Source organism: Struthio camelus, chromosome 1 (genome assembly GCF_040807025.1).
Source record: "Struthio camelus isolate bStrCam1 chromosome 1, bStrCam1.hap1, whole genome shotgun sequence".
Taxonomy (NCBI): Eukaryota; Metazoa; Chordata; class Aves; order Struthioniformes; family Struthionidae; genus Struthio; species Struthio camelus.
Window position 1 is genome coordinate 144,189,117 of NC_090942.1, and position 22,219 is coordinate 144,211,335.

General features: G+C 36.6%; 1 protein-coding gene across 13 annotated transcripts in view; it reads right to left on the minus strand.

Moving 5' to 3' along the window:
• STS (steroid sulfatase) overlaps positions 1-22,219 on the minus strand; it is a 115,206-nt gene that overhangs the window by 90,762 nt on the left and 2,225 nt on the right. For 3 of the 13 annotated variants that reach the window (XM_068921491.1, XM_068921584.1, XM_068921481.1), the window contains 2 exons: positions 13,038-13,146; positions 2,325-2,471 (listed from right to left, as the gene is read on the minus strand). The exons of 1 other annotated variant lie outside the window; for it this stretch is intronic. In XM_068921491.1, coding sequence (XP_068777592.1) covers positions 2,325-2,371 — 47 coding nt within the window. In that variant the 5' untranslated portion in view covers positions 2,372-2,471; positions 13,038-13,146. Of the gene's footprint in view, positions 1-1,145; positions 1,415-1,607; positions 1,686-2,324; positions 2,472-13,037; positions 13,147-13,262; positions 13,281-17,996; positions 18,103-22,219 lie in introns of those variants that run through there. 9 more of the 13 variants (XM_068921577.1, XM_068921517.1, XM_068921527.1 and 6 more) reach the window with 8 other exon arrangements.

The window sequence follows — 22,219 nt, forward strand, 5'->3', positions numbered from 1 at the left end:
AAGTATGTGGTAGCAAATCACAATGATCTATCAACAGTGATGATACTATATCCAACTTAAAGTAAGAGGAAAAATGTATTGCATACAATAGTACATACCATTATATTCTTTTATGACAAAAGTAGAGTTTCTTAGCCCATGTTAATAGCATGAATACTACTTTACATAAACGGGGATTACCAAATCTCTATTTTAATCTGCATTGACTATGTTTCAACTGAACTTAACTCCTTTTAGGCTGTGATGGACTGTGCCAGGTATATGCACCAAAAAATAGAGAGACTATCTCTTTTCTGCCCCTAGCAACACTCACATCTTTTCCAGATGTACGCAGCCTTTTTCAAATGCAGATGAAGCAAGAGTCAGATCTGGGCACTGGCTTACGCTGGGACAGGAAGGAAAGAAGAGGAAAGCAAGACAGGTAGAAATTCGGAAGTGAGAGTAGAAAAAGGAACTGGAAACAACAATTTCAGGAGAGACTAAGGACAGGTCAAGAAAGAAGAAGCTATACATCAGTGAGTTATGATAGATAAAAGTAACTAGACAGAAGATAAAGTAGATAGAAAAGGAAGAGTTCATACAAAGAGATTAGACATCAAGGAAGACAGACTCATAGATCAGTGAGACGTGGTGGAAAAAAGTAGCTCTAGAAAAGACAAAGTAGCCAGAACTGGAAGAGCTTGTACTGACTAGAATAAAGAGCAAGGAGGGAAACCGGGAGCCAGCTGGAATCAGAAATTAGGGGTAGAAATGAGGACTGACAGATGGTTTAAGAAGCTGGAAGGGATAATATGACACTGGACAGGCAAAGAAATTGAGGAAAAGAGGTGAGAGAACTTGGAGCAGCTAGGATGAAAGAAAAGAGGAGTCATGATTAAGAAAGATGAAGTGAAATGATTGGAAAAGAAAGCATGGGTAGGGTAGAAAAGGCTCAGGACTGATAAAAGTGAGAAGAGAACCAGATAGTGGGGATCAAGACTTGAGATTCCCAACTTCCATTATTACCATTCTACGAGAAAATGCACATGCAAGCAGGATTTTAACTCTTTTAGTGCTGGTTCACATACTGCGTAAAATGCTAATAAGTATACTAGCTAATTTTTAGTGTTGAATGTACACTTTATAACCTATTGAACTTTCCTCACCTTGGTGACTGAGGTTCCAATGTAGACCTCTATTAAGAACATCTAAAGGTTCCAGTATTATTATTGTCAACAAAATGTTACATGGCTCATTTCATGGAAAGCAATGTACTTTGTCTCAGACATGAAAAAAATGTATACAAATGTTAATATTAAAACTTCAAACACAGTTCTGCTTGGCTGGATGCCTCTGATCAACCCCTCATCAAATTATCACACTAATGATGTTATGTAGTGCCTGCCACAGTGCAGACTTTTAATCTGTGCAGGAGGTTTACTTTTCTTCCTTTGAATTGCCTCCCACGTGTTGCAGGATAGCAACCAACACACTGACCCTTACAAGATAGGAACAACTTGCTGCAGCATTTTATGTTCCTACTGTACTGTAAGGGTCTTAAGGGTCATGATAATAGGGAGGTTGAAAATATATATTGGTGACATATATAGAATTACACGGACACTCACAGGATCTGCACGTTTATTTCACAGAATCACTGAGTACTTTCAGTCTTGTTGTAGGCTTCACGTTGTCTCTGGTTACCTCTGAATAAAATATAAAAATATACACTCCTGCCATTAAGAAAACCGTCATTTTGCAGGCTTTGAGCCAGCTGGTTTTGCTAGGTTTTACAAACAGTAATTCCAAGGTTTAATATAACCAGTAAAAACAGAACATTCTCTATATTCTTTAGAAGGTATGGAGCTGTGGAGAGGTCTTTGAATACATGAAAAGGCTTTAGCCACTAAAGAGAGCAAACTCATTGGTCTTTAACAGAGCGAAGGTATTGTTGGAAACCTTAGTAGAGACAGTACTGTTTTCCAGAATGAAAGAAATGTAATACAAGTATAAATATTTTAGACATTAACTGAGTACTGTTCATGTGAATTTTAAAGAGTTCTCAAATCTTTTTAAAAGAGAGTAGCATCAGTAAGATGAAATAAGCAGTTTACTCATTGCAATATGGAAGAAATTAATTACCATGGACAAACTTTAAAATCTTCCACTGCTAATGTTGTAGAACCTCTTCATATAATGTTTTGACATAATCTCCAAAGCTAAGCTAAGATAGCTGTTCCTAAGATCAATTACAACATTGTCATTAGGGATGCATTAGGCAGAGTGTTGCCAGCAGGTCGAGGGAGGTGATCCTGCCCCTCTACTCAACCCTGGGGAGGCCTCACCTGGAGTACTGTGTCCAGTTCTGGGCTCCCCAGTACAAGAGAAACATGGCACTACTGGAGAGAGTCCAGCGGAGGGCTACAGAGATGATCAGGGGACTGGAGCATCTGTCCTACGAAGAAAGACTGCGAGAGCTGGTCCTGTTCAGCCTGGAGAAGAGAAGACTGAGAGGGGATCTCATCAACGTGTACAAGTATCTGAAGGGAGGGTGTCAAGAGGATGAGGCCAGCCTCTTCTCCGTGGTTCCCAGCAACAGGACAAGGGGCAACGGGCACAAACTGAACCACAGGAATTTCCATCTGAACCTGAGAAAAAACTTCTTCACTGTGAGGGTGACAGAGCATTGGGACAGGTTGCCCACAGAGGTAGTGGAGTCTCCTTCGCTGGAGAGATTCAAAACCCGTCTGGATGTGATCCTGGGCAATATGCTCTAGAGGACCCTGCTTGAGCAGGGAGGTTGGACTAGATGATCTCCAGAGGTCCCTGCCAACCTAAACCATTCTGTGATTCTGTGATTTGCAAAGTCACTGAAACTGTTTTATTGTCTGAGACTATCTCCAGAAACGTTAGCGTCCTAGCAGCTCCTGTTCTCATTTTGCAAATGAGTAAAAATGTTATTGAAAGATGACTGTGATGCAGTACTGATGGGACCAACCTGAAGGCACATCTGTAGGCACACTCAGGCTTTTGGCTGTTCATCTTCATCTGATATGAGATCCATAAAGTGAAAGCAACAAGGAAACATGAAAATACAAAATCCTAACAATTCTGATTTCCATGGCCTACTCTCTGCACAGCAGACTGTCATGCATCTTGAAGGGATGTGCTTGGAAAACAAGACAAATGGGATGGACAAAATTGAGTGGAACAGGCAACAGCAAAGAAATACAGAGCAGTATAAGAGGAAGCACGTAACAAGAACAAAGCTCTTAGCATGCTCTTATATCTATGACACATCAGAGTATTTAATGGTGAATAGTTAGGCATATAGACACTTAACATGAAAATGATTATACTCAATCAGACAAAGTGTTTACTTAGCCTAGTACCCGCTTTCCAACAGAGGCCAAACCAAATGCTTAAGGAAAGAATGTTAAGAAACTTGGCAAATACATTCTTCTACTTGTGTATCCTTCCAACTTTTGGAATGAGTATTGAAGGGTGGAAGACATACGAACAGCACATTACCCAATAGCTACTCACGGACCTCTTTTCCTGCATGAATTTGTTTTAGACCATTTTGAACCAATTTGCACTTTTTTGACCTCCACAACATCCTACACAGGCTTCAACTTTGGAGGATTACGCTCTAGATTCAGGTGTCAACACATTTCCTTAACTGCCTGGTTAGACATGCAAGTGCTATTTTGAATCCCTGCTTCACTTTTGCTATGGTAAAACAGGACTAATAATACATCTTTTCCTCCTAAGGTGGTAGCTAGCTTGAGACTATTTCAGATGGTGCTTAAATTCCTACAGCAATGAGAGTCACATAAGTATTTCAGTTCCTTGCAGAGAATTATGCTATTTCAATCTACAAAAATATAATCAATATATATGAACACATATACAAGCATACACAGATAAATGCGTCCATATACATATCTGCACATGTATGTGGGTGTATACACCAACATAGTCTACTTTTTCTACTTATTTTCACATTACAGTATTGGCATTCTAGTATACGTTGGTTACTTGTGTTCAAACAAATTCAGTGTAAAATAAATGTGTAAGATAAAATGGATACAAACAAATAATAGAAATTATCCAATATTTTTCCTTATTTCACATGGATTTATCAAACACTTCTCATTTTGTGTTTTAGTTTTCTGCATAAAAAATATTGGCAAATCATAAAGAAACTGAAGACTTTTTTTTTCTTTTTTTCCTCAAGCGGATTAGAATTATGGCTAGTTTTTTCATCAATTAGCTACACACCCTAACCCGATTATTACACACATGCATCTTTTACAAAAATTGTGATTATTAGAGAAACTCCTTCAAATACATCTTCCCAATTGAACCTTCCCAACTGTTTTATTCAGTTTGATTAATCAATTTATCTGTAAACTATTCTTTTAATATATGTCTGCAGAATCCTTTGAGAAAATGCTTAATATACTTTATCCTTGAAACTATATTTTGATGAAATAAGCAACATTTGAAGATATTCACCTCATTAAAAAATACTGCGCTTTATGCAAAAAAAGATTTTACTTGGCTTAAAGGAATGTCAGAACCCCAATTTGGTTTCCTTAAGTCACTAAAAATTACACTGTTGACAAAGTGAAAGGCGGCCCTCCTCTCCCCTAATAAGACTCCGCAAAAAGAAAATTTCTTACTTTCAGGAGAATCAGAAATGTAAGCTTTTAAACTGTAACAGATGGCAAAGTAATATATACTATTAAGCAAAAATTTCCTAGTATCACCTTAAAACTCATTCAAATAATTCCTCTCTTTGAGTCAGTCATATCTGTTGCATTTTTTTGGGTCATATGGCCTTGAAGAGAGAAAGAAAATTATACACTTCTAGCTTGCTCCTAATGCTAATTCATTTAGACAAATATTACTTTGTATTTGTAGTGGGCTAAATTCATGCACTAAATCAGTCACGACATCCGAAGGGACCAGTAGTAGCTCAGTCTGAATAATATGATTGCTTCTAATCTTTGCGTGTAAGCTCACTATTTCTTAATGGTGATTTTTAAAAATTTTGTTATTTCTCCTCCTTCATTGTAAGACACCTTAGAATACCCTCCAACCCTCTGCAGCCAGACTTTCTGCTTGTTCCAATAAACACTTCTCATGCCCAGGCACATTTGACATGTTTTTTCCATGTTTCCCCTCCTCCCCCACAAAAAGTACAAGTGACATAGGCATCTTACATCTTACCTATAGGTTAGGCACTTTAGAGTCAGTGCCAGACTAAAATGACTATTTGTTTTCTAGCTTGGAAGCGATTTGCATCCAGCCCTCTCATAGCGTGGGCAGGCAGGGCTGGGCGTAGCAGTTTGCATATACACATACTGGAACGCTTTTCTGAAAAGTTCCATTAGACTTCAACATGCATCTTTAGGTAATTATGTACATAAATGAAAATCTGTATTTAAGTCATTAAAACACCACATACATACACATTTCATGTAACATATACATTTCACTTAGTGTGAGCTGGGAAAAACACAGTAACAAAAAACTTATTTCTTGCTTAATAATGATTACTAACCAGGACTGAATGATATCTAGACAAAATCACAAAGTTTTCACCAAATACAAGTCTAATTTAGGTATCTTTTTAAAATGGTCTCTCAAGAGTTTGCTAGTTTAATCTCAACTAAATCTCAACAGAATTAATGGCAATATTAATAAATAATAAACACTATTTCTAGTAGTAAATTATAACATGAATAGAAGATTAGATTATCTTTTGTGATGGATGTACCAGCATTATTTTATTTGTGATACAAAAACTGTGCAACTACATACATGTATCAGCAAATATACTTTTTTCTATGGTTACTGTTTCACAACATTCCATCTGTTAGCCAAACATTTAGAACAATTTAATTTTCAGTGTGGACTCTGGTCAGTAGTATAATAAAGAATCACAAGATGATACAGGTAGTCATCCTATCTGCCAGTTATCCACCCTCCTGGGAAAGAGAATTTATTTAAAAAAGGAAAAAAAAAAAAAAGTTAATCATGAGTAACTGCTGATTGTGTCATATCACTTCCTTGAAACCAGGGAAAAGTGTTCTAACAAATTTAAAAGAAATCTTTCAAATTCAATAATTGCACATTACTAAAATGTCTGAGCACATGTGAAGGATGCATCTCTGCTCTATCTTTGTACTCCACCCCTTCAGAGGAATTTTAGGTGAGTGCCTCTGAGCACACATTTAGTGTTTAGCTGAAATATATACTAAATTACCATTAGATGTTTATAGAACATAAATATGAGAGAGATGAGAGACTCCTTTCTGAAAACCTTATCAACTTCAATAAATATTACAAGATGCTGACTGACAAAATATGCAGAAGCTGTTGACATATACTGTTATTAAATATCTGTTTTAATATGGGAGCCTATTAGAATAAGAACTTTATAATGCTATATGAACCAGCCTAACATGACACTTGCTTATGTACTTTGAGGGCTTAACTAACACCTTCCCACGATTTGTAGTTTCATTAATAGTTTTAAAAGCTATCAACTCATGTTTTTGTTATATACCAAAGCCAAATTTGTGAAATGTCTGGTTTTGATACTGCCTTTTTCAGGAGTGTCAAACGGACATGAGGAAGAAGAACTTGTGTGATAAAAATTATTTTTGTATCTCTGCTTTTATGATAAGCAAGCAGACGAAGACTGGACAGTTCTACAGGATGGTGAGTTTCACACATGGAATTAACAGAATTCGGTTATATCTTTTTGAATTGGACCAACAAATATACCATAAGCTCCATCTCTGTGACTGATCACACTGTACTTATTTTCACCTAAAAAGAATCAAATTGGTGCCTCCCAGATTTTCATTCATATTCAAAACAACAGACCACAAAATATTTAAAAAGGAGACAAAAATTGTCTAATTACTGGCAATGTAGTGGACTAAAGTAGTAAATTCCACTAATACACTGTCTTCTCAGGGACAGTGGACAGCACTGAAGGTTAACATATAAGTTGCGTTCTTTGAAGGGACCGTAAGACAAATGGCTAACCACTTTATATTGAAGTTCAATTGCATCCAATTTGAAAGCAGTTTCTAGGCCTTTTTCTGCTGGAATGGTATTCTTCAAATGCGTGTTAGAGGAGAAGATATGAAACCCATAATAATAACAAAAAAAATTAAAAAAAGCAACCACACATATCCCTGCCCTGAGTTACTCACTAGCATCCTCTGGAGTCCATTAAGACCAAAGCTTTGAATTCTTTTAACATAACATCATTGCGTTTCCTATATCCACAACTACTTTTCCAGTCAAAGTTGTTTCCTGGAGAACTTGCAGTGAAACAGCTAGCTAATATTGCTTTGCTATATAAGGCTAGCAAGGAGCACATCAGTGAATATAATGATCCATATTTTATATTATTTCCAAAAGCACGTTCCATTTAAAGACGAAAGAAGTTGCATTTGCATTAGTTTGTTCTCCAAATGTGAAATTATTATTTTAATACAGCTGTATTGTTATTTATACCTCCATTATGACAGCACTCAAGGGCTCTCAAGAGAGCTCACTCCCAGTCACAAAAATGGAGAAAAGGATGCATACACCCAGTATAATTTTACCCACATAGAAGTAAATGCCTAGATGGCCCACATAGACTTGGCATTAACGGTGCAATCCAACCATCTGAATTTATTCATCTTTAAGTTATGCGTTTAGTCTGAGCTAATTATCTAGGCTTCCTTTCTAATTAATAGAGACAGGCACTTTAAGAGGATGAGTCATCTCTTCTCAAGATTGCTGTGATGAAGTGTTGGAAGTGATGATCACGATCTTTTTCCACAGACTAGAAAGAGAGACTAAACACCTAGGTTAAACTAGATACATATGAAAGGCAGCCACCTTGATGGTGGGTATCTGTCCACTTGTGTTGGGTGCATAATGTGACCAAGCAACTTTGTGTGATAAACAGCCACTATAACTTTGCAAATAGTAGAATATGCTCTACTAACCTTACTGGTGTAACAATTTTTTACTCTCTTGAGTAATCCTACTGAACTCTGAGAACTAGGGACAATTCTTCATCAATTTAAGTTGCAAAATTTTGCTCCAAGTATTGCTCCAAGTATATAAGTATTCCGAGTTTCCAGATTGTACAGCAATCAGGTATATATTCTGTCTCAAATAAAAATACCTCATTTTTTCATTAGTCTTAATCAAAAAACGTTTGATATAAGAGTGATAACATCCAACAGCAAAGATTATGGTAATAATAGTCATCAGGTCTCTCAATGAAGTAAGCTATAGCCAACCCTGTATTTAGCCTGTAAGCACAAATGTGATCAGCCAAATAAATTTTATCTCTGACAGAACAGAAATTACATTCCTCACTGCTACCTGACCAAAATGTTATTTCAAGGAAGCTGCTGTCAGAAGTGACCAACAAACAGGCTATGAGCTCAGACTAACTCTGGTCCATGGCCTCCTCCCTCCTGCTGTTTTGTTTAAAAACTGATGCTGACACTGGACACCCTGTGACCTGCCAGCCACTTTGAACTTATTACCTTATTTCATGCAGTCCTTGCACACACACACACGCACAAACATTGAGGCTCCTCACATATGACAGCAAGTCTGTTAATTTGCATCTGCACTGTCCAGTTATATGGGAAGTGGACATTCAGCTTATTTCACTGGAATGCATCTATTCACATGCCCACAGATCACACACGTCCCCGACCTCCATCACACGATGTGGGTTGCATTCATTCTGCTCATGTGATGGCATTATACACGCTTGTCCTCTCACATAAGCGGCAGGAAAAGAGAGAGCAGCGGTGTGTCTATCACACAGTATACTCTGATCAGCCGATTGCTGCAAATAGCCCTCAAGTCCCTCCATAAGGAGCTGTTCAGTCTGCCCCATTGTAAAGACTGAGCACTGTTGTGTTAAGAAGTTAAGTAAACTAATCAAGAGGAAATGGCTGTCAGGAATACCATCTACTTTGAAAGTTCGCACTCTTTGCCAGAAAGAGTAACAGAAAAAACAAGAAACAACCCCGTTGTGTTCTTCCTATTGCAGCACAATTATCACTTGTGCCTGCATTTGGATTATCTCAGTTTACCAGGCTACTGAAATCAGCACTGCTCTGCCTCTTTATTTAAGAATGAGAAGTGCTAGATGAATTCAATATTGAACTACTTCCACCAGTTTCCACTAGCCAGAATTTTTAGGCAATGATGTGTTCTTGTTCTGCAAATACTCATGAATGTGTCTCAAGAAAAACTGGAATTTTTTTACCAAGATAAATTTTAGAGAGAGAGAAAAAAAAAGTAATAATGCAAATTTTAAAAAAAAATATCTCTAATTAAAAAAGACATTTCTCTCTTATTTTCACACCTGAAAAATTACACCTGGAATTTACAAAGTGAAACCAAACCACTTTTTTGTTATTCTTTTGGGCAAGGAGATATTCTTATTGAACAGGTTAAAGATAGTTGAAAGAGTTCAAGACAAAAGTTTTTCTGTAGCTCTTCTTAAGTGTTTTTCACTGACCTAATGCAAAATTAGAACAAAGTGAACAGAATTATCCATCCACAATTTTTACTCTGCCCCAGTTAATATAGTAGAAAAAACTTTCAGAAAGATTAAAAAAATTAGTAAGATAGGAAACCTTTTCCTAACTAGTTCTAATACAGATGGACTCCACTTGCATAGTCATTGCAACCACTAAAAGCACACATCAGTTTTAAAATCAAATACAATTACTGGAAATCACATCTGGAAACAAAAGGCAAGGATCATGAATTAAGGTGGTCTTAAAAAACAGGAAGATATTTACCGTGGAAAGAACACCTGTGCAATTACTGTCTAATTGCAAATTATATAGACCAGAAACTTCTCCTGAGAAATGTGCAAGCCAAGGGGCAAAGATATCACCATATACTTGCATATTAGCCAATTTTTTATGCCAGTACCAAAGTCTTCATCATTTATTAATTTCAGTGAGCTTAAAAAAAAGAACAGCTGATCTATCTAGCCATCAAAAAAAAGAATTAATTGTGACTATACTTAACTTGGCAAAATACTTCAAGGATGCAATTTAAACCTAATAGGATTAAGTAACAAGTAGAATTCAACTCTTTAAAAAGAATGATATTGGAAACAGTAAATAATTCTAAAAGTATCTGCCTACAGTACAAGAAGAGGCAAAGGAGGCCCGTAAGGGCCTGACAGAATTAAAAAAAGTGTAGATTATGTATATTGTGTTAGAGTAATCCAGGAAAAACAGCAATCTAAACCACAAATTATTAAGAAATTCCTTCTGCTCTGTCTGAGCAGAATATGCTTGTCCCTTCTGCTCCCTCTTCCTTCTCTCGTTGCCTCTCTTTCATGGGGACTACAGGAAACTTTTAAGTTCTTGCTGTTAAAACGGGACATCATCTCTTTGCATGTATGAGCTAACAGGCAAAGTCCCAATACCATAAATGAATGAAATTTATCATTAGCTGAAGACTACATTCATTTCGCTTCATTGTCATTCTATGTTGTGTGACATTTACATAGTATTAAGAAATATAAGAATAAAAAGTACTCCAAAAAGATTTTTTTCCATTTTCTTGTGGTACAACAGTATCCACTTTCTTTTAACATTTGAGCAGTTTCTCAGCAATAGCTCCAGGGATCTCCAAGCACAATTATCTTTTGACCTGGACTAGAACATGCTGCAAGTACGCTTGAAATGAATAATCTGCTTTTTTAATCATATTCAGAATGCCTTTGAACAAGTTTTCAAAAAAAAGGATATTACCCTTCCTGTGTCTTTAGATACCATGGATACTTGTGTTTTTAAAGGATAGATTCTATTTATTAGTGAGAAAGAATGTATGGCTCTTTGCATCTACATGCTTTTTTCAGGACTAACACTCGACTGGTGATAGGTTTCACATACCCAGCCATCCTTTACATAATAACTTGCATTAACTGCATATACGATGCTTCTTACATAGCCAAGAATAACTTTTGTAAATGTCATCGGGTTCTAAATTTCTTCATCATAATTTCCAGTTCTGTCAGCCACTGCAGAACATAAACATTATGAACAAAAGAAGATAAAGTAGCTCTATGGTTTATTGACTTTAACTTCTAATTAAATACATTTCATAACATTGGTGATTTCTACAGAAAGTATGTTTGCCTATGACACCATGTAACCACCAGTCTGACTCCTTTAAGACAATGTCACAGGAATTCAGGTCTGTCCTCTGCTCTGTGCCCCAAGATTTCTTTCCAAATATGACTGATTAACTGACTCTTTAACCCAGTGGGAAAAAGAACAGTCCACTATTATACCATTGCCTTTTAATTTAAAAGGTTCATCCAGGAAGTGGAAAATCCAAAATCACTAATGTTCTGAATGTGAAGCAGTTCAAACTTGCATTTTCAGAGTGTCATAGCCACCAATTCTTGTTAAGCACTTCCTTGCAACTCATCTCAAATGTTCTGACTTCCTCCTATCCCTTTCTCACCCTAAATAAACTTCCACTTCTCCTCATCCCCAAATTTCCGCTTGTACAATCAAGAAGCCACCCCACAAGTTCTACCTTCTGTAATTCTAATCTTGCTAAACCATACTCCAAATCCCTTCCCACTCAAGATTCCCACATTACTGTGCCATCCATCCAAACTCACAGAATGACTTCCTCTTGGATGTAGCACTTGACTCCTCCAACTCTGCTTGCCCACGCACTGCGATTACCACTGCAACTCCAGCATTACTGCTATTGATGCGGCTGCTTCTTTCTGCTTGCCTCCTCCATGACTTTTCTCACCCCCACACATGCTCTTCCACTGATGAGTGGTACATAGGGCTTCCTACTGGCTACTGCGGCTTTCCCAGCATTAGAACTGCCTTAGTTGCTGGTCTGACAGGATTTAAAACCTAGATACAGGTCTGCATTTACCAAACTCTGCCTAGAGAGCACCCTAAGGGCAGAAGGCAGAAAACAGGCTTGTGAGGAAACAGGATGTATGGAATATATATTATTACTGACTCATTACAAAAACGTGTGCAGGAATATGTGTGGTCAGATTCTGTTCAATACATGTTTTGGTTAAACAGGCCTCACCTCTTTCATTTCCCTTCCTTTTTCTTGTCTCAGAGTGGTTGCTAAAATGTAGACTTTTGGTATAAAACTGGCAGACATAACCTATTCAGAAGCAACAAATTTTTCCTTACTTTCTCTGTTTCTCTACCATACCTTGCAATCCTCTCTACCTCAGTGCTTCCTCTAATGGATACTGTCCCCTCAGCATCTGGGTTTACCTCCAGTTAGCAGGATAGATGCGTGTGAGATTACAAAGGAAGAGATTAGATTTATTTAATATAACTTAAAAAGATCTGTTTTGCCTGTTTCCACCTTTGAATCAAAGGGATTTTGTTGCACTGCACGTAACCCTGACTCACTTCAAAACTACAAGGTTAGTTCAGAACCTATCCCTCTCACCCTGCAAAAAAGCTATTTAACTATTCATTCTCATTCGACTCTTGAAACAGAGTTTGTAATGAAAATGACATATGCTTTTAGTACTCCTTTCTGAACATACAGAGCTTAAGTGGTGAGAAAAAACCCACTGTTGCGTACTAGGAAAATGTTCTAATCACAAACTCACTGCTTTCTTGTTTATTCTAACTGCTCTCACAAGACTTTATACTCCTTTTAACCCATTGTAGGCAGGGAATGTTCCAATACATTGTAAGACTTTTGTTTAAAAAATGATGCCCCTACAGTTGGTAATATCCTATAGACAAGAGAAGACAGTAATTCTTAGCACCCCTTTTCTCTTGTTTATAAAATATACAATGCATTAAGTTAATAAGGAAAAGACAACACTGCATATGTTATCACTTCTCATAATGCTAATTTCCTGTCATGAAGAATTGGCTTTGAGCTGTGAAAGAATACAACCTCCACTATACATGACCTCAGCATTCAGAATAAAGCTATATAAAGACAGCTGCAGGGGCAGGAGGGTGTTTTACCTTGACACACGGAATTGTTTCAGTTTCTGCCTCTAGCTGTCACACAAGATGGCTCTGCACTTATCAGTATATAGGTAGAAAGTCCATTCACATGAACTGAAACAGAAACCTGGAGGGGGAGAAAGGACAACACTGAAAAATATTTCTTCTTGATATACGACTGCTACTCTTTCTTAAAAAAAAAAAAAAAAAAAAAAAAAAAACCAAAAAAACCCACTTACTTACTTCACATGAGGAAATAATACAGACCTGATTTCATAATGAATATAAATGATTAACCAAGAAACTAGTTTTAATTTGTTGCTCAAGATCGTCTGTTAGGCTTTTCAAATGCTAATGACTTTGCATCATGTTCTTGGAAAACAAGGTGCAAGAGCATCAAGTACATGTCTGCCTTCTGTACACATCAAGCATTCCTGCAGAATACCTATATATTAACTTCTGAGAAACTGTGTTTAAGACACCTTTTGTGAGCATAATTTCACATCAACTGTTTTCAAACTATTCCACTGGAGGTACAGACTGATTGAGAAATTCTCTCTACATTAATATTGTACACCACACACAATCCCGTTTTTCTCACTATGTATTCTGTTAGAAACTATACATGGATTGCTCCTAGGAAGTCCAAGGACTCCAAGATGAAAATTCATTCACTTAACTTTGCCAAGTGCTAGCTAACTTACGTATTATTACCCTTCTCTGCTTCCCACCGCACCTCTCCAGCCTATGTATTTATTTTTAACAAGGAAACTGAAGAAGAAAAAGAAAGATGCCCAAAGATGAGTAGACAGCTAGCACCAATGAAAGTTAACAGAATCCAAGTCTTACACACTAAATACAAAATAAATATAAAATTTCATTTTTCTTCCAGGTATGATATTGAATCTAAATGAATGACTGGGGGAAATAAAACTGAATCAATACTTTTAAGAGCTATCTAAATACAAAGCTTAGGTTAAACTTTGCTTTGCTTTGAGAAATCAAAACAGCTTGTTTAGAGTTTTTTTTTTCCTGTGATTTTCTCCTCTATTTCATTGTGATATACGCTAACATCTCTGAAACCATTTTCAATTGCCAGTCTTTTTTCTGTCTCAGATACAAATCTGAAACACTAGCTCTATATTACACCTTCATAAAACTGTAGCTACTGTCTTGCAGTTGTTAAAAGCATTAAAAAGAGTAAATTAAATCAACCAAATTTAAATAATCTTGTCAATTTTCCACAAATAAACGAACAGCCAATTTTTATCTATGATAAACCAAATTTTTAGAAAGTACAGAAAAAAAATCACTTCATATAGACTTAGGAAGCAGAACAAGAGATGCAACAGAAGAGATGCAACATCCATTGAGGAAACACAAAAACATGATACTTTACCAATTTTCTTATCTACATTTACTGAAATTCTTCAGAAATGCATATTATTATTTAAATTAAAATTAATTTTATTTATAGTGTATATTATTTGTAATACATTTTATTAAAATAATTTATTAAATAATATTAGTAATTCAAGAACTTGTGGTGATGTAAATTAGAAGAAAGTAAAAATAAAACAAATATATGTTTGCCTAATATAGATGGATTGAACGAACAATAGGCACAAGATCACAGATCTAGTCATGAAATGAAATGCAGACCTGTATGGCCTAATTAATGTGACAATTCAAGCCACTTGATATGGAAAACCAAAAATGCAGCATAAAAAGAATCAATTCCTTCTAATCAACACAGTATATATATATATTACAGATACTGAGAGAAAAAACAAATATTCTCCTCCTTTTCCCACGCAAACCTGAGCACTGAATGAAGATTGAATGGCAAGTTTTTTTCACTTGAGTTTATTCTCCACATTTGATTAGAAATCACTGAGGGGTGCTAAAGTGACAATTACTGAATGGCTTCAAAGAAGTAGTAGGATTGAAAACTTAGGTGCTAACAGAAAGGCATTTAAGCTGTGGTTATCCCAGTAACATAGTCTCTAATGATACTGAATATAATACTTAATGAATTATATTACTTGTCGTGCCTGACATTTTTTTTTTTCATATAGATATGAACGCAGAGCCCTCTTCTGGTTTGATTTTCATATTCGTTACAAACGTTTTTTTTAAGATACTTTGATCTTCAGGTCACTAGCTGGGACTTGGCATCCACTAGTTCATATATGAACATCCTCATATACAGAAGAATTCAACTCTTGGAATGGGTAGAGGAAATTATTTTTGGAATAGTGTTTGGGAAAAGGATAGAAAGATCCATGATCAGGATCCTGTTATCTAGTGGAGAGCTGCAGTGGGGTAGACCTTTTGCCTCAGTTCATCAAAACATCTCTGCTGATGCTTTAAATGTTTAGGCTTATATATAATCACACGAGTAAATGTTCGCCTACCTGGGGTAGTACATAAATCCTCATGAAAACAAAATACGATAAAGAACACTGTTACCTAGGACTGCCAGAATGATGGTGCACCACATCTAAATGCTTACAATTTTCCCACATAGATTTATTAATGACAGCTTGTATTTCACAGAATACAAATGAAATACCTTGATAACAGAGCTAAAAATTGAGAGAAGGGTATTTGTTAACTTCTCATATATCTGCACTATTTTAATTTCTTTCCTCCTGAAATCCAAGGAGCATAGATGACTAATTTCTGAAGATAGTTGAGAAAGTCACAGACACCTAGAATGAAAAGACAGTTTTGCTGTTCCTAGGGACTCTGTACATCAAATCAGATTTTTTTGAGGGGGGCATTTTATATAATGCTTGTTCTTAACTTTAGTTAGAGTTAATTATAGAAGTTTAACTGTAAGAAGAACATATTGACTATGTCCTTACAAGGAGAAAGAGTCAAGTTTTGTAGCCACTATTAGCCATAGTTTCTGCCTGTCAAATAACGTTTGTTCAGGTTACCTGAAGTCACACACAAAACAAGATCTTTAAAGAAAGAAGGGCTCAACAAGACAGGAAAAACACATTTCATTGGATCAACTACATAATGTACTTTAGTGTAGTTCCTAGATGCGATGTAGTTGGAAAAAGTAGATGACCATGCAGGTCCCCACAGTCTGTCAGGTCTTTCAGGAAGCTACAAGCTCCTAGCTGAATTAAATATTTGACAATTGCAGCTGGCTTACTATCATTTTTCCACTAGTTTTAAACAGCTTTAGCGTAGACAGCACCACAGAAGACGCTGGTAGAGATTCCTTGACAAAAGTGCCACCTATTGACTGAAGCTCTATGCTTCCTGGAACACTTAGGGCTTCCTTGGGAGTTCTACAACTGTAAGACACAGTCTAACCTTACCTCATTTCATGATCGCAGGACAAGATGGCTCATGCTACTTAACTAAGATACAGAGCCATTTTAGTATTAGAAATCTTAACAGCTTTTTGAAAGTTGCATTAGTCTAATTTTTCCAGATTTTCCAGATGAGGGCACAGTTGTAGACCAAAACCAAAAAACAAAACAAAACAAAAAACAAAAAAACCCTCAGTTAAAAACTAATAAAATAGATTATGAAGCCAGGCTATCAAACTTAGCTGTTAATACTTTATACTCATTCCTTATAGCTTGTAGCAGCCACTGGTCTGAATAGTGCACGCGACACTTTTGGAATAATGATAAATCAATTAATTTTGTAATGATTTCTTGTAGAGAGCTGCCTCATTAGCCTTGCAAGAAAATTTAAGTTTTTTATACTTAAAAAAGAAAAAAATGCACAAAAGACCTTTTAAACTGTATTAAGAGATAGTAAGCTCTTCAAAGGTTAGATATGTTGCCACTTATCTCTTTCAATAGAGTGCAACATTAACTACTCATAATTAATGCAGATCTAGATAGAAATGATCCACAAAGAAAATTTTAATTTGGACAAGTGACATGAAAATAGTTTTCAGCTTTCGAAAGGAAACAGTACATACTGACAGAAACAAAAAGAAATATATGGTTGAGGTACAGAATGTATTGATAAAATAAGTTTGCTTGAATTCTGAACTATGTCTGTAGTAAAATACAATCAGATATACGAGGCTTTAAAATTCATTTTCTCTCTGACTGTAATGGCATCAACGGCTTGATATCATTTCCAGTCCATAATGCGTTTGTTAGGTGTTCAATAAATAATAAGCTGGTAGCTTCTTCCCTCCCCTTCGCTAAAATACACTGCTGTGATAAGAGTCCAGGGATATTTTTCAGTAATCTACATATGCAGTAATATTCACAGAACACACAGCTGGTAATTTGACTGACCTCAAAACAGCCTTCCCGTAACACAGAGAAAGGCTCCAACATCTGCCCCATTTCTTCATCTTTTAACTCCTACAAGCAATTTTTCCTCCTGTGAACTACAATTCCCATACTCTGTTTTTTTTGTCTCAAAGAATCTTCTGGTGCCAACTTGGTTTTTGCTGCCACAATAAACTCCGCTTTGAAGAGAACAGGGTCAAAGGTATAAGAGGGGGAGGAAATGGTTGGTCAAAGCATTTGGCTCAGTATAAAACAGAGAAAAAACCTCACTAAGCAGTAGTAGTGACAAATAATCCACAGAAAATACAAGTCACTCAGTAGTGAACCAAATTAGATTATGGCAAAATGGTAATTCATTTCTTAAGTTAACTAAAAGCAATGCTGTATCTGGCTTTTCTACTTGTCACTTCTGAAATGAGTGGCTACAAAACTTTACCTGAATGCTAGACTTCCTAGGAACTGGAAAACTAGAGTCCTGAAGAGCAACCAAACGCTAACACATTTAAAAAGCATAAATTATGAGGAACAATTACAGGAATGGAGTTTGTTAAATCCAAAAAGAAAATAGAGAAAGAATACAGGCTATCCAGATAGAGTAAAAGATTCAGTGAATACTTTCTTGGTCATTTTAAGCATATATAGTTCTGTCTCAGTGAAAAGAAGTCATCTAGATGTCGAAAGTCTCTTGTGGTCTTACCTATGGATAATCACAAGAAGTGGAAATCTAGGAATCTTTCAATCCTGTAGTGTCATTGCGAGCATTCACTTTACAGAACCCCAGAGGAAATGTCTGCGAGGCCCTTAAAAGGTGGAGCTAGCTGGCTTTCCAAAACAAACAAACAAGAAAACAAAAAAAAAGGCTCTCACTGCCTTGGCAGCACTGGGACAACATTACTTCCTTTTAGGTATCCCTAATATTTGGCTGTATCAGTATCCACAAGTGCGTTTTGGTGTTTGTGTGTTTCCTGTTTTAAAAATCACTTAATGAAAGGAAGTACTTTTAATCAATCTCCTGCTAAATAACAACTGTTTCAGCTGAAAGTATGCAATAGGAAATAAGTTCATACTATTTTTTTCATACATGGTGTTACAACATAGTAAATACAATTCCTCAAGGCATGTAAGTATATGCTTAATTTAAAGTTGGTAGGCAACATAATGAAGGCATTCTTTCCTCACCCCCAAATTAGTCATATACATCCATGCCCTACGTGCTGGTACTCACAAAATATATTTGATGCTGGCTCTCAGCAGCACCACTGTTTGGCAGTATACTACCAGTGTACGTTTGTGTGCGTGAATGTGTAGGGAAGAAGAGACAGCAGCAGCTTCAGGAGGGAAGAGAGAAATTTCCAACAGGGAATTAAGACACAGGTAGGAGGTACACTAACTCCAGTAGCTAAAGAAAAATTACAAGTTTCCTAGTCAAGAACTGCCTGCAGATAGAATATAACTCAGCAGCAAACAGGCTCAAGAAGCTAGCTAACTCTGCTTGGCATTGCCCCCTTTAACTCTGCCTTTCGCACTATTTCTGATCCCAAGCCCAAGTTGCTACTTCGTATGTTCTGGTGCGGTGTTACGGCTTCTACGGCTAGATAGATCTAGCTACTCAGACTGTGAGAATCAATGCAGAAAAAGATCTTGTGATGTGCTAACGTACAACACGTGGCTTCCAGCAGCCTCCCTACGCTACCCAGGTTGATGGCACGTTTATCCCTAGTCGCATAGACATACCAGCCTGAGTGTCAGCTATCTCACTTGTCTCAGCTCCACTGCTCAGGGTAGATACAACTACTTCATATTACGCACATAAAGCACACAGAACGCAAACACTGAGATCTGTGTACTCAACTCTCCAGCTTGCCGCATGCTGAATGGGGAACATGCATATAAAACCTGAACCTGGAGCAGCACAGATTAGTGCCTTAGATGGCTTGTGACTCAGAGAGTCCCAAGTCTTTCTCCTTCTTCTTGTTCTGGAGATATAATTACTGCAACCTTTGAAGGGGTTGAGCTTAGGAACACAAGACTGAAATGAGCCACTGAAGGGTCACTGCATTCAGCTCCACCCCTCTTGCAGGCAAAGAAGTGATAGATGTCTAGCTCAGAAAGGTTGACAGAACATGCATTCCATGGGGCAATACAAACACAAAATGCTTCCTATGATCTGTAACAACAGAGCTACGGAAAAAAACAACACAAATAACATTCACATGCAGACAACAAAGAAAACTAAAAGCAAAACTAGTATTTTAGGCTCCTGCAATAATTGAAAGTCAGCCCTCCAAAAGAAGTCCTTATCATAAAGAAAAAGCAAAACAAGATATAACACTTCAAATCTCACCTGGGGGTGCATCCCCTTCTGGCCTAATCCTTCTGATTGTTTACAGCTAAACAGGACCCACCCATTAAGCACTTCAGGATTTCAATGACAACACTGCTAATCATCTGCACGTTCCTTCCCACAGCCTGTGTACACCCAATATTTTACTGGAAGGCTAAAAATAATGTTTAAAAGCGAATTCACAAGCCATATAGCACAGAGAAGAGAAAATGATTGTTGCTGTCTTTAATGGCAACAAAGGATGACCGTGAAGCATGACATTAAGCCTTAATTTCCCGACTTCAGAAACTGTTCATTCTGTTGTACAACGCCATCAATAAATTTACCAACTTCCACCTAAAAACATCTTAGATCTCTTATTCTCTCTTGTGTGCTTGGTTGGCTCTTCTTGAATTTCAACCTTCATCACTGCTTAAGAACTTTATTATAGTGCCTCATCTAAATTTATTAATGACCTATGTATATCTTTTTTAAAGTGTTCTTCTGTGGCATAATACATCATGTTTCCTTCCATTGTAAGTAACTCACTTGCACCTGGTGGCAAGTACCAAGATCCAGAAAAGAGATGGCTTGCATGCTTGACCACATAGAAGACCCACATTACTCATGAGGGCAGGAGAATATAATCCTCTTTGACTAACTACATAACCAATAAAACATGATGTAGATTAGCAGAGGTTTAGCTGTTACTTCATTGTCTTAAGCCATATGTTCATTCTCCCTTTTTCAACAGTAAAAGGATGAACTGAAACAATAAAATTCATTTAATTCAGATTCTAAAGGTGAAAAGCTCTTGTTCGGTGACATCCAGCACTGGGAGATGTTTCATTTTCTAAAGGCTTATCAGGCTCAACTACAGCAATTGTTGTGAATCACAGCTGATACCTGAATTAAACTACATTTAACTATAAATCACTCCAAGTAATTTGTTACTAGTAGTGGGTTTAAAAGCTGTTCATGAAAATCATTGTGAAAGCTTTTAAATTACTTGATTTATTCAAGGCTTTAGATTTTTTTTTAATATTCAAATCAAAATGGGCTATAATCTGTTTATCCTGTTTGCCAAGGTGCCTGCAGAATAAGAAAAATAAAATCAGTCATTTCAGCATGAAACATATAATGCATGATTTTTCCTATCAATGCTATAAAGAATATTTTAAGCAAAGCCATGCTCCAGGAACACTGTAGAGTACTGAAATAGGAAATTGAAATTTTTGAGTCAGGTACATTACTTAGGAAAACACTTGTGCATATTCTGAAGCTTTTACTCTCCAGCAAAAGAATTTATTAGCTTAAATTTCAGTGATGTGGAAAAGTTTTTAGCTTCAGGAGAAAGAAAATGACAAACATAGTATGGTTAAAAAAAAAGTTACTTGGACTGTGTACCAAAAATGCTGCGTTGTATACCTAACGTCATGAACAGGCACCTGAATATTTTCAACTGACGTCACATGCAAGAGTAATAAAAATAAAATAATTTTAACATACTATTAGAAAGTCAAATAAAATAGGTGTTTGGGGTCTGAACAGTAAATGTTCGGTCATTAAAAAGAACTGAACATCCAGCAGGCATACCTACCACTTAACATCATAGAACTTAAAACTCAGGAAAGATTTTCTTGTCTGCTTTGATATATGCCCAGAGAGAAAGTTGGATTCATTAAAAGACATACCTGAATTTAACTGTGTCCTTCAGACTTTGCAGAATTCAAGCCTACATGCATAATTGCATTCAGCAACCCAGGTTCACCCTCCTCAATCAGCAGATACCAGGTTAAGAGGCACAACTTACTATTGGTTTTACTGGTCGTTGTACCTCCACTGCACAATGTTTTCCACAACCCAGAAGTTACTAAAATAGGATCCTTATCACTTGAAAAAGTTTAAAATAAACAAAATCAAAGTAGCAAACATAAAAGGCAATTTCACCATTCCCACGTTTCAACTTGTTTCCGTTCCTTCTTAAAAAAGGAAAAACAAATAGTACCGCTCAGATCTTTGAGACAAATATTTAAGTGAGCTCCAATAAAACGTAGATCAGCAGTGTCACTTATTTGTCCATCTGACACTATGGTCCACCGTGCGTTAGAATTTCTGACTTTCACTCTATTTTGTTCTTTTAGTAAGTAGACTTAGGCACACTGAATAAAAGTAAACAGTTTGTCTATATTGGAAAGATTTTCTTGTGTTTGAATGTATCTTTGAAGAATCAACTAAACTAGCATTACACTGACGACGACTGATGAGCTAGAGTAAAGCAAGGCAAATGAGGTCATCAGCATGTCAGATAACCTGACTGTGCTCAAATGTGCACAATACAATTTGTAACACAGGCCACTTAACACTAAAAGGGTTCATGTCATGTAGGACAGTTCCATTTTGTATGCATTTTTTTAAAATAGGCTGTCTTCAGGATTTATTTGCCTTTTAAATACTCAAAAGCTTTGCATGTGCCTGACATTTTATACATGCATTGGTTGTTCACATTCTAAAAATGGTATGGTGTCACCCCTCTTCTGGGGGGCGGGAAGGAGGAAGAGCTTTGTGCTTTTTTCTAACTAGGCCAGTCACTCAAG